The sequence below is a fragment of the Nothobranchius furzeri genome, chromosome 16 (genome assembly GCF_043380555.1).
Source record: "Nothobranchius furzeri strain GRZ-AD chromosome 16, NfurGRZ-RIMD1, whole genome shotgun sequence".
Classification (NCBI taxonomy): domain Eukaryota; kingdom Metazoa; phylum Chordata; class Actinopteri; order Cyprinodontiformes; family Nothobranchiidae; genus Nothobranchius; species Nothobranchius furzeri.
In genome coordinates this window covers 22,117,316-22,135,530 of record NC_091756.1, presented here as the reverse complement: position 1 = coordinate 22,135,530, position 18,215 = coordinate 22,117,316, and the positions used below count along the sequence as shown (strand labels likewise).

Below are 18,215 nucleotides of genomic sequence, written 5' to 3'. Positions count from 1 at the left end.
AGGTTTACAACCTGAGCTCCTTACACCAATTAGGCTGGACCTCGAAGGCAAAGCAGCATAGGGTGAAGTTTTTACAAAGCCACAAGGGTCTCTGGGATAGATGGGTCGGTTTTGAAGTTTTTCAGGGGTTGCATTGGGGTGGGGGGCAAGCTGGGAATGTGCTAATCCCAAGTTTCTTTTATCGGAGCCTGTCAGAGGATCCAGAGGTACAAAACACACTAGTTAAAGAGTTATTAAATCACAGTTAGCCTCAGAAAATAATTTCATGAAGTTCATGTTTGGATCACAAGGATGAACAAGCACAGACAGAGGGTAAAGGAGGCTGATCAATATCAAAAAGGTTTATTTTCCCGGCCTGTGACACAAAAAACAATACAAAACTCATCTTAAGTTAAAAGGATTTGAGGTCCAAAAAAATTACCCTTAAAAAAGATCCCTTTTATTGTGGCCATTGAAGTAAGGTCATGATACCTGGGGGTTTGTCCGGGATATTGTTTGGTAGGAAACTTTTGGCAGCAGTAAACATAACAGTTTGATCCTGTTCTGTTGAGGTTGTCTTGGTGTGTCTCCCTTCTTCTCTCATAGCCAAGTCATGACAATATGAGTTAATAGATAGTCCCTAAAGCAAGAGACAAGCCAACAACAAAGTGGTTATGAAAAACGTCTTCTTCCAGCAAATATTTAACAACTCATACATTTTGAAGAATCAGCTCAAATTCAATGGTTAATAAACTGCATTTGTGTAAACTTCTGAGCAAACATGCAAAGTCAGAGGGGTGGAAAAAGATTTGTGAAGGTACTTATTATAAACCAAAGACTAATTCAATTATAAACATGTATCTAAGTAAGAAAATTGTTTCTGAGCTTCTTTGTAAAGGTTTGTTTCCCCTGGATGGAGAAGGTATGAAGGGAGCCAAGAGTTTTTCACACAAGCCTTTCAGTCTGCAACTCAAATCCCTCTAAAGGCTGATGAAATGCACAAAATAGCAAATAATCTGTTTTTATTTTATTTTAAACTGACTAATAAGTTAAAACAAAAGAGAATAAGTAAATAAAGTGAGAATCAATCATCAACCTGTCACAGATTTGCAGACTTTGTCCCTACAGAGGGCTGTTGGTGATGGCTTTTAGAATGTCACAGGTGTTTTTGGAGATGACTTCTTTTAGTTTCCGTACACGACGAGGACTGGAAGATCCCACAAAGCTCTCTGGCTGGATCACAGCCATGCCATCGCTGGCATTGCCCATGACGATGACCTGGCCCTCTGCTGCTGCTGCTGTGATGTTTGGGCATGGGCAGCTCCAGTCCATGTTGAGAAAAGTGACCTCAAGAGGTTCCTTACCAAAAAAGCGCAGACCCATCTTATCATCTTTGAGGATCTCCTCTACGGTCACGAGGGCATGGCCTGAGTCCTTCTCCTGTGTGAGCTCCATCATGTGACCAATGATGACAAAGTCACTCCGGCAGAAGCTTGTCACCATCTTGCCTTTTGCCTTGCAGGCTTTGCAGTGATGGGTTTTTGGGAAAGGGCAGGCCTCCTCACAGGTCTGTTTTGATTCAAAGTTGTTGCCGTTGCCTTCACAGCCTCCATAAATGAAGGAGTGACACTCCTGCAGGCTGCTACTGTAGGCCCATCGGGGCTCGTACGCCTTACAGGGGCCCTGCAGGGTGGGGAGTCTGCAAGGGACTGGTAGCTCTGGGCTGCAGCACCGCATGCAATCTTCATATGTGTCTAATAGCTTTGCAGGTGGCACACTGTTGTGGTTGCCATGACAATGTGTGAAGGCCATGCAGTTGTTGGTGTGAGGCTCGTAGTACCAGCTGATTTTGTCCAGGTCACTCCCACAATCTTCTGGGGCATTAGTAGGTTTGATACACTCTTCAGGTGAGCAACGGGTCAGGTTCCAGGGCCCGTGGGTGATGAGCCCCCCTGCAGGCAGCACCGTGAGGCTGTGGTGGGCCTGCACTGACCCAGAAGGATTCTGAGCCGTACAGGTGTAAACGCCTGAATCTTTCAGCTGAGCGTTGTAGATGACCAGCTGACCGATGTTAGTGACCACCATGTTCCCTCTCACGTGGTTGGGCCTCATGAGCACTCTCTCTGCCCAACCCGGCAGACGCTTCTCCCAGCTGAGCTCGGGCCGCGGTTGACCCGTCACATCGCACAAGAAGCTGGCTGTGTCACCCACATTCACAGTCTGGTGGGAGGGACCGCCCACAACCACTGGAGGCTGAGGCTCTGTGGGAGGGGGGGCGGTGGCCTGAAGAGGAGCAGTGGTTGGACGAAGGGTGGTCATCTCAGGTACTGAAGGGCTCATGTTGGGCCAGGTGAGGTGGAAGCGACAGGTGACAACAGAAAGCGTGATGCCCTTTGAGCAGGCCTCCGCGTCCATGAAGCACTTGTTGAAGTACGTCATGCCGTCGGAGGCGCAGGTGAAATGTGGCTCCCGCTCACAGCGGTCCCGACATTTACACATGGGGTAGTCCTCCCAGATGACACACTCAGAGCCCTGCTGGGTGCACATGAAGCTAGCGCAGGACGCTTCCTTGGGCATTCCCATGGGACCCTTCTTCCCATCCACATAGCGGGCCGCCACACAGCTTCGATTCCCACAGACGTTTTGGCAGCACTTCTCAAAGGACTCACACTCCTGAAAGACAGGAAGGAACAGCGTTACTGCACCAGACAGTGTGTGACTGTAGCAGTTCTGTGTTCAGCTATTAGCATCATGCTACTCTACGTTCTCAATCCACTAGGGTATTGTCATTCAAAATGCAGGGATGGTGAAAATCAGACAGCCATCTTGAGCCTATTCCACACTGACTGTGTAATGGATGCAGTCTGGTTTTTCTACAACTTCCTCATACACCAAAAATCATTGAGTCCAATCAGAACATTCACACCAGCCGCAGTGCAGCGTAGACCTAGAGGTCCTTCTGGTCATCGCATGCGGATTGTCATGAAGTTAAAGAAATGACATTAGCCAGACAGGAAGTGAGATGTGTTTCAGCAGTATGCACACAGAAAATTTCAAAATAAAATGAGTGCTGCATTATTTTTTCCAGTTTTAGTTTATTATTAATGACGGGGATGTCAGTTCACAGTGTATGATAGTTCACCGTGTTATGTTAATATTTATAGATTTCTAATCCGTTGGTGCTCTGGAGGGAGCAGATGTTCAGCAGTCCGTCTGGAAGCCAGGTGGAAACTGGGCCGCGCTCAGGGTGAAGCGGGCCTGACAGTGAAAGGCTTTCTGTGTTGAGGAGGTATTTTTATAAAGTTTTTAATATTTTTGTTGTTTTTTAAAATGGCCTCCAATTACGCTTTTGTCCTCCACGTGTGATCAGAGTGGGTGGACTCAACGAAAAAGTCTGAGTAGGAACAACAGCAAATGAAGATGACACGTAGTCATCAGAGTCAGAAACAAGGATTTTAATGGAAATGAGGATTTTCTGTTCATTCTGTATCTCCTTTCATAAGAAGATGATAAAACAGAAGGGGGGCCTCACATTGAATCATTCTGGATCCTAAGCACATCTCTCCACTTTAAACAGTCTGAGGTCAGACTGCAACAGAGTGAGCAGCACGGGGTAATCTACTCAGATTACTTAAAAACGGGTAACTGGAATACGGACGGCTGCACACAGAGGTGATGGGTTGTCCCCAGATTCAGTTTTTTTGTTTGAGTTAATTAAAATATTCAGGATCAACGATATATTTGATGATCACACAAAGATAAACAGAATAAATAGTTTTCAAACCGTTGTTTGTAAAACTAAGTTCAGTTTCACCGGCCAGCAGAATCTGTCCGACAACATGATGTAAGCTAAAGGATCTCAAAAAGCAGTGCATCAGGTCCTTTCTAAATAAATTAGTCATGTTTAACTCGGGTTTACTCACGTTTAACTCAGGTTTAACCCGGGTTTAACGTGGGTTTACTCAGGTTTACTCGAGTTGTTGTTATCTTTAGTGGAAAAAGGCAAAAAGGGAAGTAAGAAAGAACCAAATAATTCCGAGAATCAGTTATTTGGTGTTTTATTGTTAAAATCTCACAAAAATGTTTCCTTTAGCTGACTCAGACACTTGATTGTAACATTTTTACTTTAGCAGCTAAAACAACAGTTAGACCAGGTGACCAGTTCCAGCAACCATCACCAGTTTTAGTTCATTCAGCTCTCTGCTGTAATACCAATAATTTAGTTTTATTGGACTGAGGACAAACAGCTGAACTCTGTACCTGATCAGATTCACACTCTCGGGTGCAGGTGCTCATGGCATCCACCCACAGGTTTGGGTTCATGTCATTGGGGCAGATGCCCGCGTGTGAGTAGGTGACCGCCAGGCTGAGCTCCATCCACGCTGACGCGCACGCCAGGAAGCAAATCCACGTTGGGAACATCCAGCGCATCTCCATCAGAGTTGTGCGTCCGGGGATCCGGCTGAGAATTGTTCTGCTGATGTAAAATATCCGCTGGCTGAAAAATAAAGAAGAGTCGATCTCAGCTGGTGGTGTTTGCAGAGCTCCTGGTGTGCAGCATCACCCTCAGCAACATGACAATTGCAGGTTTCTCCTCCAGAGCAGAAGCAGGAAGGAGCGTTTCCACAAGTCAGTGTAGTTGAGCCGGGGTTGGCGGGGCACCTGAGCACAATCATCTCTGGTAACCCGGATTAACCCTTTGCGGTCTCCGGCGGCGCCAGAGCGCACAGCGAACCAAGACGCACGGAGTGGCGGGCTCGGGTGAATACTGGATCCAACAAGATTTACTGAACGAGCTGGAGGAATTCAAGTCTGGACAGATGACAGTAATGTGCAACAAAGCAGTCGGGTACTAATGTTTAGCTGCGCAGGAATAAACGCTGAAGTTGGTGAGAGGACTCAGAAACACGACGGTTTCAGAGAAAGCCTACGAGAGAACAGGAGACTCAATAAAATAAACATTGAGTTTAAAAATGTAAATAAAGGCTTTTCTATTTTAACCTGCAGCTCTGGTGTCACGTGACCCTAAACGTTTTAAAATTAGGATCAAAATAACCACATGTGCACGAGGAATAAATATCAGACACAGAAACATGACGACAAAAATAAAATTAAATTTTATAAAATAATATAAAATTAAATTACATGTCATTTCATTTAATTAAATAAATTAAGTTAAATAAAATCTAATTAAATAGTGGTGAAATGATGACGTGAGCAGCAATTACGTTCACGTGAGCAAAGAAAAATAAAACTAGAAGTAAGGAGAAATACTAAAAAAATTCAGAGAGATTCAGACATCAGGAGGTTATTATACGGAGTGATGGAGAAATGCACATGAGAAATGATTGTAGCAAATGATGGAACGTTGCAAAAGTTAGTTTCTATTGTGTTTATGAATTAACCTGTTTGACCTTTTTAAATCTTTACAGTTTTTCTCAATTGTTTACTCACATTTTCTGAAAGCATGCCCCATATTTTCAGAACTCTACACACAAATCCAGAAAATACACACAAAATGGGCAAAACCCCTAACTTAACCTGCAAAATTAAACTTCACATTCAAAACATTGTACTTCCTCCTCAAAATGTGATTTTGTTGTCAAATGACACACACAAACCATCATATGAATAGACATTTATAAGAACCAGCAGAACACTCATGTGCTCAATGTAAAACACTATGATGAATGGAAAACACGTCTTCTCCATTCATCACAATGACTAAAGCCTTTTTGGTTCAGTGTTACACCTACTATACTACAGACAGTAAATACATGCATGTGTTGTTATTTCAGAATATTGTTTTTACACTCTGAACACACAAATACATGTAGAAATTATTTTATTTTTCCCACAAAACATTGTACACAATGTTCATCCCATTCCCAACCAACACAAAGTTGCACACAGAAACTACATCCAACAGATATTTACTGTATACAGTTACAGTAAAAAATAAAACTATGCTGCATCCTCCCTCCTGTTGCGGTCTGGCCACAGCGCCTCATCCACATCACAAGCAATGTTGTCCCTGGCCAAGCAGCGGGGGAAATATCTCCCAGCATGGCGATTCCAGCCATGAAAAGAATCAGCTGCTATATCTCCACATGCGTCCTCTTGGAGAAGAGGTTTACGCATTTGTGGCTGTCGGTCATACACCTTCCATCTCCACGCAGGAAACAATTCCTCAATGGGATTGAGACATGGAGACTATGGAGGGAGATAAACAACTAAAAAGTGTGGGTGGCCAGTGAACCAGTTACGAACCACAGCAGCCCAGTGGAAACTTATGTTGTCCCAAATGACAAAGTCCCTGGACTGTTCTGGACCATCTACCTGGTCTGGTGGAATGAGTGTGTTGTGTAGGGTGTCCAGGAATGTGATCAGATGGGCGGAGTTGTAGGGGCTAAGGGTAGCATGGTGATGGATGATGCCATGGTAGCTAAGCGATGCACACATTGTGATGTTCCCTCCGCGCTGGCCAGGGACGTCAACAATGGCACGCTGGCCAATGATATTCCTTCCCTTCTCGTCTTTTTGTGAGATTGAATCCAACCTCATCAATGGAGATGAACTGGTGCTCCCCTGCAGCTGCCTCTAGCTCAAGGACTCTCTGAAACACATATGACAATATCAGAAATAAACATGGAGTGGTCACTAGTGTGAAGCACAATCATTATGATTAGAATATTGAAATATGTATAATTTACTGCACACAGTGCTGAGTGTATGCATCAATTGCGGGACTCACTTGCACATAGTTATATCGCAATTCTTTGACTCTTTCTGAGTTTCCTTCAAATTGCACGCTGTTGAACTGTGGCTCGGATCTCATCAGAGATTACGGTCCTTGGTCTTCCTCATCCTCATCCTCCTCCTCTTACTCTCACTCCTCTGGCTCTGCCTCTGTTTCCAAAGTTGGCATCCATTGCTCCAACACAGAAGAGCTCACCTGTTGCCCTTTTATGCTAAAGTTCTGTTTGCTGATTGTAAAACTGTATGACAGGTGTTTGCCCTTGTGAAGAGTCAGTGTGCACATTTGAATAGCTGTGTGTTCCTTGTGAGAACAAGATAGTTCCTGTATGAAAATTGTGCCAACAGCAGAGAATTGTGTGTAGTGTTCTGAGAAAAGTGTGTTTTAGATTTGAACTTTGAGTGCAAAGCAGGAATTGTGTTTGTAGTTTCGCAAAATTGGTTAGGGGGGTTGGTTACTTGGTTACATGTTGTGGTAATTGTGTCTCAAGCACCAGAAAATGTGTGAAATGAACCCGCTTTGTCCACGTAGGGTCGGGGGGGGGGGGGGGGGGGGGGCTATCTCCAGCAGTCAATGGGCAATCAGGCGGGAGGCACAGGACAAACAAACAATCACACACACACACACACACACACACACACACACACACACACACACACACACACACACACACACACACACACACACCCTTAAGGACAATTTAGACAGACCAGTCAACCTAACAGTCATGTTTTTGGACTGTGGGAGGAAGCTGGAGAACCCGGAGAGAACCCACGCATGCACAGGGAGAACATGCTAACTCCATGCAGAAAAATCCCAGGCTGGGAAGCGAACCCAGGACCTTCTTGCTGCAAGGCAACAGCTCTAACCATTTGATTTGTGAAACCAGAATGATTTATTTGTTACATTTTAAACAAGGAGCAATAATACAACATCAATAATAAGTGAGGGAAGCACCAGCCCTTTCCAATCCTCCTTCACACGCTTGGTCTTTTCTTTTGCCCTGATAGTTAAAAACTCAGATAAAAGATCAACATAATTCATCAAAGTTGTATTTAGCTACACAAGTTTTTAGTTTTTAATCTGCTGCTGAACCTGTACCTGTGGATTTAGGCTCGGGCTGCACACCCATTTCACAATTTTAAGAAAATCCACTTCAGCCTCTTTGCTTTAGAATTACTGAGTAACCTTTTAATGAAGCTGATGAAAACGTATTACCTGAGTTAGTTGTTATCAACAATGAATGCAGGTTTGAGTCAGTAACAGCACATTCTGACTCAGTGTTGACTTTCATCCAGAGAAACCCCTGCTGTTGCACAGAACGCTGGTGGATTATATTCTGGTTATTTATGTCGTACCAGTCCACCACCAGTCACCCCAAAGCACCACAGCAAGTCCAGCTGGCACCTGGACAGATCCCAATTCTGTTTGTTACAAGTGAAACTGGAAAAAAGAAAAAATGGTGCAAAAGTCCCTTAATGTCAGTAAATGAACCTAAAAGGTGAAACTCTTCTATGAGACAGACTTTGTTTGTTATAACGGTGATGATTATTATGTCTTACAGCTGATGAAAACCCCACATTTAAAATCTCACATAATTAGATTATTGTGAAACGGTTCAATATTCTAGACTCAAAGTGTCATACTCTAATCCATTAGTTCCCAATCCGGGGCACCCAATGCCCCCAAGGGGGCCCCCACAAGATTGCAGGGGCTCCCCATAATTGTGTCTGTGCTGAGGTTGTGAGGTTACCAAGATCATATTTGTAAAAAATACATTTATAAATATACATTAACACAATAGTATAACCAAAACTCTGTGTAAGAGGCAAAGCTGTTTATGACTGTATAACGTTTGTAATTATTCGCTTTAAAATGTGTGCATGCAGGTTGGAGTGGGGGTGGGGGGGGGGGGTAGGCTTGTCTTGGACACAGGAAAGGGGGTCCTCGTGAAAAAAGTTTGGGAACCTAGTCAGCTAACGAATCCAGAACACCTGTGAAGGGTTCCGGAGCCTTTAGATGGTCTCGCAGTCTAAACTGGATTACAAACATAAATAAACTGACATCATATTCTCATTTTCCAGTTTCAGCTGTAGATAGCCTGATTCAGTAAATAACAAAACAGCTGCTGGTAAAAAGTAAACAGTTTCATAACCTGCAGCAGCTCACGTATTACAACCATAACCACAAAAACCTCGGAATTTTGCATGAAAACCAAGAAAGCATGAAAGGTCTGCAGATGAGTCTGCAGGCAGCAGAGGTGATCTGAGGACAGTCGGACTTACAGCAGACCCGCTCCACGGTGGACGTGTGTGTGTTGGCGCAGCGCTTAATGAATGAACTTGTTATTTTACTCATTCCTCTCCTGCTTTGCTCCACAGTTCAGCCGAGGACAGGCAGCTATTAGAAAGCCTCCCAGTGCAATAACTGTGGACTCATGCTGTGTCACCGTCTGTGTGTGGTGTGTGTGTGTGTGTGTGGGGGGGGGGGGGGGGGGATCTTCACGCTGACATGGGGGTGGGGGGGTCTTCATTCATGTAAAAGTGTGTGTGTGTGTGTGTGTGTGTGCGTGCGTGCGTGCGTGTGTGTGTGTGTGTGTGTGTGTGTGTGTGAGAGAGAAAGAGAGAGCGTGCATGAACAGCTAAATAAAAACACCTTGTTTATCAGATATTTGCTGAGCTTGCAGGTCTTTGTCCTATTAGGGGAATTATAATTGTTGTGTTTACCTACGCAGATTATTCATGTCACCTGTGTGTGTGTGTGTGTGTGTGTGTGTGTGTGTGTGTGTGTGTGTGTGTGTGTGTGTGTGTGTGTGTGTGTGTGTGTGTTCATACTCTGGAGGTCAAAAAGACTTACAAGCATTTTGCTCGTTGGGTACAAACTGTGTCAACATTCCCAACACACGGAAAACAAATCCATGTCATCTGGAATGTTTTCATTGGAGATCCTTCAAACAGGCGTGAATTATTAAACTTCTGTCAGACGTATTTTGGATGGAGACATCCCAGGGTTATGGGTTGTCCTACACAGGAAATTATGGAATTCTGTGAAATCAAATAACTCCCTGTCCTTGATCCATGATAAACATAAACTCGACTGGAATGTCGTGGTGTGAAAGGTGATTTAAGGATCCCAGCCTCAGAATAAAACCACGTCGTGTCAGAGAAATTCTCACAACATTCCTACAAACGGACCAGAAGCCAGACACTTCTGGTTCAAGTAGACATAAGATTCTGGGTTTTCTAATCCCAGTCACGAGACATTTATTTTATTCATTTAACCTTTAATAAACCAGATGAGTGGATGGAGAACTCAATCAATTCAAGTTTATTAATATGGCGCCAAATCACGACAAGAGTCGTCTCAAGGCGCTTCACAAGGTAAATACTCCAACCAGGGGCCTCATTTATCGAGCTTGCTTACGCACAAAACGGGGTCGGAAAACTGCGTAAGCAACTTTCCACGCAAACGTTAGGATTTATGAAAGAAAACTTAGTGGAAAAATGTGCACAACTTTAAGTTGACTAAAGACCTGGCTTACACACCTGTTGGACATGGAGAGCACCTGCAGTGCTGCTGCTGAGAAGGATAAATTATGAAATCCTGCAGCATTATCACTTGTACTGCTTCCTGTTCACACAGAACAAGACCCCCCCCCCCCCCCCCCCCCCCAATGTTCCTGCTTCTGCTTGTGAAATTGCGCTTCCTTGATCTGCAGTCGCGATCTTAATGGCGGAGCGCTGCAACAGCCGGCTTATGTATATGCATGAGATCCACTTCACCCTTTGCATTGACCATTTATGGCAGAAAGTGGGCGTGATGGGGGCAGGATGGGATTAAAAAACAGCTGAGCACATTCCTAGAAAGTTTGTGATTTATAAAGCGGAGATTGCGTGAAGCTGTGCGTACTCCATGTTTTATAGATCACAAACCTACTTGGTGTAAGGACATTTTTTTGCTGAGCTTAAGTACGGTTTTAGTAAGGATTCTACGCCATGTTTTATAAATGAGAGCCCAGTTCATTAAGCCAATCAGTTTCCTATATAAGGAACCCAGCAAATTGCATCGAGTCACTGACTAGTGTCATAGTCTTCACAGCAATCCTCATACTAAGCAAGCACATAGCGACAGTGGAGAGGAAAACTCCCTTTTAACAGGAAGAAACCTCCAGAGGATCCTGGCTCAGTATAAGCAGCCATCCACCACGACTCACTGGGGATGGAGAAGACATTTAGTAAGAGATAAACTTTATTGTATTTATCCTAGTGAATCTACAATTAAACGGGTAAACTAGCAGTAGCACATTCAATGTCAAAGAAAGTAAAAAGTTATCAGGAGCGGGAAAAAGTTTAAGTGGTTAGCAGCAGTGTGCTAGCCGATGGCCCCCTCCATGAGGCCACCACAGCTCAGCAAAACACCATTGTAGCTTCTTCTAAAATAGCAGAAAATTATGCAGTTGAAGAGCAGATTGTAGAAGAAAGTAGTCGAGTGTGAAAAGTGGTCAGTGTGTCCTCCAGCAGTCTAAGCCTATAGCAGCATAACTACAGAGATAACTCTGGATAACCTAGCCTTTTAGATGGAGGCATGTTGGAGGCAGGGCAAGGGAGAGCCGTCTTTACCGACTTTACACTCCACCTCCTTCTACTCCCCCACTTGTCCAGATCTAGGCTAACATCAGATTTTAACCATAGGCCCTATCAAATAACAATGTTTTAAGCCTATTCTTAAAAGTAGACAAAGTGTCTGTCTCATGGATTAAAGCTGGGAGCTGGTTCCACAAGAGAGGAGCCTGATAGCTAAAAAATCTGCCTCCCATCCTATTTTTAGATATTTTGGGAACCACCAATAAACCTGCAGTCTGAGAGCGAAGTGCTCGGTTAGGAACATATGGAACAATCAGGTTACTGATGTATGATGGAGATAGATTATTAAGAGCTTTATGTGTGAGAAGAAAGATCTTAAAATCTATTTTGAATCTAACAGGCGGCCAATGTCATGGTCTGTGTCTGTGTCTCCCTCATGTGTCTCCTTGTGTTCTCCTTCCCTCTCTAGGTTCTCCTTATGTGTCTCCTAGCATCCTCATGTGTCCTTGTCTGCATCTTCCTCATTTGTTCCCTGATCTGCAGCCTTTCTAGGTTTTCCCCCTCCCCAGGTATCCCCCCAGGTCCGTTGCTCCCGTGGTCTCCCTTGGTCACACCTCTGTAGTTTTTCTTTCTGTAGTTTTTTCCTATAGGTTCAGCTTTTTATTTATTAGTCTCTTTTAGTGTGTTCCCAGCGGTTCTTTAGTTCTCCTTCCTCCTTATATCAATAGTTATTTAGGTTTTGTCTTTATTCTTAGGTCAAGTTACTCTCCCCTCACTGATTATTTAATTATTTTCACTAGGTTTCTCTCCCCACACACCTGCAGCTCATCTCCCTCTCATCCTGCCCCAGTGTATTTAACCCTGTCTGCGTATCAGCGTATTGTTGGCTCATTGTGTTTGTGTCAACCTCGTCTCGTACCCCTCTCTAGCTTTTAGTATCTCTAGGTCTCTTGTGTTGTTGGATTCTCTAGGTTTAGTTAATAGGATTTTTTTATTTTTGTTTTTTGGCACCTCATTCTCTGGATTTACTCCTTAATAAAGAATTTAACGTTTTTTTCCACCTCCTGCCTCTTTATCTGGTTCTGCATCTTGGGTCCTAACCCCTCTCCAAAACCACCTCGTGACAGAATGAACCAACCCGCCTAGGATCCAGCAGAGACTCCAGGTGTACAGGTACGATGGAGATCCTGCGACCTGCTGGACATTTATTCAGGACTGTGCTGGCTGCCTGGACTTGAACTCCTCTGAATTCAATAAGGTGTCGTTCATGGTGCTTTGCCTGGGAGGCAAAGCCCTGCGGTGGGCCGCCAGTTACTTGGACCTTCACCCCATAGAAGAGGTCTCCTTTTGGCCCTTTGCGAAGGACCTGTTACTGACCTTCGGCTCCACACCACCACCACCACCTTCCATCCGCATGTCCACGACTCGGATTTGCCAAACCTCCCTACCCTCACCCGGTCCGGACAGCGCCACCTCACCATCTCCGGTGGGCCGTCAGTCCTCATCTCCCTCTATTTCAGCCGGCGCCATCGTGGAACCTCCGATGGGCCGAGCCACCACACCTCCACCAGGTCCAGTTGGCATTGCCGGCGTCATCCCCGCACCTCCGAGGAGCCGCGCTCGTTGTCAACGTCACCACCATCACCAGCAGTTTCCTAAGGCCAGAGTTGTGCCGTCCAGCCTGTCCACGAGGCTCCGTCCCCGGTCCAGCCTGTCCAAGGGGCTTCGTCCCCTTCGTCTCCAGAGTCGTCGTCCCCTCATCCTCCAAAGGGTGATGATTTCCCTCTTTCCTATTCACTCTCTCTCTCTTTCTTAACATTTTTAAAATCACAATTGTTTATTTTTGCTCATTTTAAATATATTTTTTAACATTTTCTAAATGCTTTTTGATAGTTTTACATTTTTTGTTTTTGCGAAGCGCCTCGTGATTATTACCTTGAGAGGCACTATAGAAATTATATTTTCTTCTACTTCTTCTTCAGAGTATTCACCCCTTACTCGCCCTCCTCTGAAGTCCCCTCTATGTCGCCCTCCTCTCGTCATCGGGGGCGAGGAATCCAGTACCTCGTGGACTGGGAAGGGTACGGTCCCGAGGAACGGTCTTGGATTCCTCGCACCTTCATCAAGGAACCATCCCTGATCCGGGAGTTCGAGGATGCTTTGGCTAGGATGCCAGGGGGAATCCGTTGGGGGGGGGGGGTACTCTTCTCATCATTCACCATCTCTGAGTGTTCTGGTTGCAGGAGAGGTAGCGGCAGCTGATCCACATCAGCTCATCAGTGGGGCGGCTTTATAAGGAGGATGGTGGACATGACTCAACACCGGAAGATTATCACTGACTGGTAGTCTCTAGCCCTTCGTACTAACTTGTCTCTAGACTTTTTGAACTCTTGTGAATGCTTTTGGAACCTTGATTTAATATTAGGATTTTTTTATCTGGATTACTCACCTCAGGTTGGCTTCATCTCTGGATTTCTACCCAACCCTGCAAGGATCTCTCACCGGTTCGCTTCCTGGTTCACCATCACACTCTCAGCCGACCCGCTCTCCACCACGTCTCCGCTCCCTCTCCAACTCCACTCTCTCATCTCGAAACAACATTTCTCACTCTCTCGGACTGCTCATATTTACTCCTGGACATTTCCCCGGCTCATCCCCTCCCTAGTTCTCCTGAACTTCCATACCGTAAGTTCCTCCTACAAACACCCCACCTTGGACTACAAATCCCTCACCTCTGTTGCTTTCCCTCTAGATGCCGCTTCCTGTTTCCCCATCTGCTGGACTTCCAGTGTGCCCTTAGTTCTCCGTTTAAATAAAAAAAAATGTTTTCCTTTAAATCGCCTCCGTCTCCTGATTCTGCATGTCTTGGGTTAGACATTTGCCCTAGAACTAGTTTTTCAGCATCACTCCTGGAAAGGATGCTTCTATTCTTGGCAATATTCCGAAGGTGGAAAAAGGAAATCCTACAAACCTGTTTAACTTGGGATTCTAATGACATGTCCTGATCGAAGATAACACCAAGGTTCCTTACTTTGTTCTTGGAGACTAATGCCATTCAGGTCAGGTGATTGACTAAGCAATTTCCTTTTCTGAATTTCAGGTCCAAAGATGAGAACTTCTGTCTTTTCTTGATTTAAAAGCAGAAAGTTTAGTCATCCAATTTTTATGTCTTCAAGACAGCCTGTAATCTAACAGATTAGGTTAATCAAGGTTAATTGATAAACATAACTGAGTATCGTCAGCATAACAGTGAAAGTTTATCCCATGCTGTCTAATGATTTTACCAATTAGAAGCAAATATATATATATATATATATATATATATATATATATATATATATATATATATATATATATTAGTAAAAAGAATTGGTCCAAGCACTGAACCCTGTGCTCATTCTCCTTTAAAACAAAGATCTAGCCAAAGGGCAGCAGCAACAGGCACATAGTTAGCTTTACACCAAAGAAAAACAGATGAGAGAAAATCATTAAAACATACAAGATCAAAATGAGACTAAACAATTAGACATAAAGACAAAGGACTGTTCTCATTTACAATATGCTGTAATGTGATGAAGGAGCCATTTCTCAGGGTTATTATCCTCTAACAACTGTTCCCTTTTGACACAGTGCCAGAGTGCATGACACAGCCTCAAGGTCATGCATTCGCTTCTAAACTGTTTACGTTCCAGCAATGAAGACAGAAGATGAAGACTCCTTTCTTTTCTTTTATAAGCCAAAATAACTCTATTTTCAATAAAGCTAATCAAAACAACTGTTAGTCAATATAATAAGATGTGACCGACCTGTGGAATCAAAATATTTATTATGATTGTATAGAATATGATAAGTACTGTGACTTTGTCACGAACTCCTCCAGCTGACTCCTTTTCCCAGCATTCTCGTCACCATTTCCCAACATTCCCGCCACCAACGTGGCCGCCGACGTCATCACGCCGACACTATAAACGGAAGTGCCGGCGTTTCATTCATTACTCTGTCATCGTTCTCACCAGACTTTGAATCGAGTTCTCAGGCTTGCCAGCCATCAAACCTTCAAACCGAACCTAAAGGAGCTAAACCACGCTGTTTATCTCCACCACTCCGCGTCTGGGCAACAGACCTTCTCAGCCACGCCACCAAACCTGACAGGATGACAGAGTCCCAAGTTGACCCAGCGGAGTTCGCTCGTCTGTGTGTTGAAGTGGTTCAACTGCGTGCAGCTATGGATCAGCATACGGCAGAAATGAACCAGCTCCGTGCCATAGCTGATCGCCAAGCCACAAAGATCGAGTCACTCACCGAGCTAGTTCTCCAGCTTACTACTGCCCTGCAACGATGGACCTCGGCCGTCTCTGAGCCGATGGAGCCACGCCTCAGCCTTCCAGATAAGTGGGATGGAACCAGGGGGTCCCCGGAGGGCATGCTGGCGACCCTGGCAATGATTTTTGAGTGCCAGCCGGCACGCTACCCCACTTCCTGTTGTCATGTCGCCCTGCTGACCTCACTGCTGACGGGTCGAGCCGGTGAATGGGCGGCGGCTCTTTATAATCAAAAATCTCCTGCCTGCAATGACTATGAGACTTTTGTGAAGGAGATGAAAAAGACATTTGTTCATCCCAGCAGCGAGGTCTCGGACGAAACTCGGCTGCTTCAGCTTCGCCAGGGCTCCCAGACGGCAGCTCAGTACACCTCTCGCTTCCGGACGACAGCCGCTCGGTTGAGGTGGGATGACGCCGCCCTAAAGTCCATTTATCTGGAGGGTTTGTCACCTAGAATCCGAGAGGGCATGATCGGACACGAGGCCCCAACCTCCCTGGACCTGGCAGTGAATCTGGCTCTCCAGCTGGACCGCTGCATCCTGAACAGGCCGAGCACCACGTCAGCTCCCATCCACGCCAGAACGTCACCCATCGTCCGGCTCACCAACCGACGGAGGAGCCGATGCAGCTCGGACATCTCCCCCCTGAGGAACGGGCACGGCGCTATCAGGAGGGACGATGCGCTTACTGTGGGGATTTGGGTCACCACCGTGGCACGCGTCCAAAAAGACTGGGAAATGGTCCCTCCGGGTCGGAGTAGGGGCTGTCCCGCCCGGAGTCTCCACTTTTCCGGCTCCACACCGCACCACTCTCCCGGTCTCCCTCCACCTGGACCAAGGTCCGACCAAACTGGAGGCTCTTTTAGACACTGGGGCCGCGGAGTGTTTAATCGATCAAGGACTGGTTACTCAGCTCAAAATACCCCTCACTGCTCTCGACTGACCCATCCCTGTGACCTCCGTGGACGGCCGGCCAATCATGCCGTACTCTCTCACCCCCCGAACCCAGGGTCCCCACATGACTATTGACCAACACCTGGAGACCCTCCACTTCCTGGTCATCCAGGCTCCGGCTACGCCACTCATCCTGGGTCATTCCTGGTTCTGCCTTCATGAACCTCACATCTCCTGGCCCACCAGCAAGGTCCTGGCCTGGGGCGTGGGTTGCCAGAACCACCATGGCTCCCCTACGCCGCAGACTGGAGCAGCTCCTCCCAAAGACATAGACCTGACGCTCGTCCCTCCTCAATACCATGACCTCGCTCAGGTCTTCGCTAAAGAACCCACTACCAGGCTGCCTCCTCATCGATCCTATGACCTGTAAATCAGGCTCCAGCACCCCCCCCCCCCCACCCCCCCGGGTCACCTGTTCTCCCTCTCTCCGGCGGAGACCCGGGCAATGGACAATTATATAACTGATACCCTCCAGAAGGGATTCATCCGTCCCTCAACATCCCCCGGGGCCGCAGGGTTTTTCTTTGTAAAGAAGAAGCAGGGGGATCTCCGGCCCTGTATTGACTATCGAGGGTTAAATGAAATAACAATCCGGGACCGTCACCCTCTCCCTCTCATTGGCACCGCCCTGGACGCCATCACACAAGCCACTGTATTCACTAAACTGGACCTGCGCAGCGCTTACAACCTCATCCATATTAAGGAAGGTGACGAGTGGAAGACCGCCTTTATCACGCCCACCGGCCACTATGAATATTTGGTGATGCCTTTTGGCCTCTGCAACAGCTCCGCCGTCTTCCAGCGGTTCATTACAGATGTGCTGAGAGACATGTTGGGCCGCTGGGTCTTTGTTTATCTAGATGACATCCTCATCTACTCCCGCACGGCCGAAGAGCACATCCGGCATGTTCGAGCTGTTCTGTCCCGCCTCCTGGATCATGGACTGTACTGCAAACTGGAGACGTGTGCGTTTCACCAGGAATCCACCTCCTTCCTGGGTTTTACCATCTCCTCCCGGGGCCTGAAGATGGACCCTCAGAAGGTTCAGGCAGTAGCTCAGTGGCCTCTACCCACGACCCTGAAGCAGTTGCAAAGTTTCCTGGGTTTCTCGAACATTTATCGGAGGTTTATACACAACTTCAGTTCCCTCGCAGCACCTCTGACCTCACTCACCAGAGCCACCAACCAGCCTCGCCCTTTTCGCCTTACTCCAGAGGCTGTTCCGGGCTCTCCATGATCTGGTCGGACGTTTTACTAAAGAACCCATCCTCCTCCACCCGGACCAGACCCGGCCCTTCGTCTTGGGGGTGGACGCCTCTGATGTGGGAGCAGGGGCCGTCCTCTCGCAACGGGGTCCAGACTCTAAGCTCCACCCATGCGCCTACTTCTCCTGGAAGTTTTCCCCCACACAGCAGAACTATGGGGTCGGCGACAGAAAACTGCTGGCTATAAAATGGGCTCTGGAGGAATGGTGGCAGTGGCTCTTGGGGACCACCAATCCCTTTCTGATCCGGACCGACCACCAGAATCTCATTCATCTACAGACTGCCTGCCAACTCAACCCTTGTCAAGCTCGGTGGGCCCTCTTTTTCGAGCCGTACAACTTTCATATCGCCTACCG

The 18,215-nt window shown here is 46.3% G+C and overlaps 2 protein-coding genes across 3 annotated transcripts; one reads left to right on the top strand and one right to left on the bottom strand.

The window, feature by feature from the left end:
* Positions 1–337: 337 nt before the first annotated feature.
* LOC107373025 (WAP, Kazal, immunoglobulin, Kunitz and NTR domain-containing protein 2) lies at positions 338–4,912 on the bottom strand. Of its 2 annotated transcripts, XM_070545385.1 has the most exons (3): positions 4,240–4,912; positions 1,076–2,652; positions 338–619 (listed from the first exon to the last, which is right to left on the bottom strand). In XM_070545385.1, exons 1-2 carry the CDS (start codon positions 4,414–4,416, stop codon positions 1,102–1,104), a joined length of 1,728 nt encoding a protein of 575 aa, XP_070401486.1. In that variant the 5' UTR covers positions 4,417–4,912; the 3' UTR covers positions 338–619; positions 1,076–1,101. The 2 variants fall into 2 exon arrangements, with proteins under 2 accessions (XP_070401486.1, XP_015796702.3); XM_015941216.3 differs by having other exon boundaries at positions 338–2,652.
* A 5,159-nt stretch (positions 4,913–10,071) lies between these two features.
* LOC139063438 (uncharacterized) lies at positions 10,072–13,482 on the top strand. The gene is made up of 4 exons (XM_070545295.1): positions 10,072–10,116; positions 11,789–11,937; positions 12,466–13,090; positions 13,302–13,482. Exons 1-4 carry the CDS (start codon positions 10,072–10,074, stop codon positions 13,329–13,331), a joined length of 849 nt encoding a protein of 282 aa, XP_070401396.1. The 3' UTR covers positions 13,332–13,482.
* The last annotated feature ends 4,733 nt before the right edge of the window (positions 13,483–18,215 follow it).

Excerpts from the sequence above, each read along its gene's own strand:
- LOC107373025 (XM_015941216.3), bottom strand. The coding sequence starts at position 4,416 with ATGGAGATGCGCTGGATGTTCCCAACGTGGATTTGCTTCCTGGCGTGC. Across the intron at positions 2,653-4,239 it reads GAGAGTGTGAATCTGATCAG|GAGTGTGAGTCCTTTGAGAA; the intron begins GTACAGAGTTCA and ends CCTGTCTTTCAG.
- LOC139063438 (XM_070545295.1), top strand. The coding sequence starts at position 10,072 with ATGGCGCCAAATCACGACAAGAGTCGTCTCAAGGCGCTTCACAAG. Across the intron at positions 11,938-12,465 it reads TCTCCCTTGGTCACACCTCT|GATCCAGCAGAGACTCCAGG; the intron begins GTAGTTTTTCTT and ends CAACCCGCCTAG. Across the intron at positions 13,091-13,301 it reads GTCCCCTCATCCTCCAAAGG|AGTATTCACCCCTTACTCGC; the intron begins GTGATGATTTCC and ends CTTCTTCTTCAG.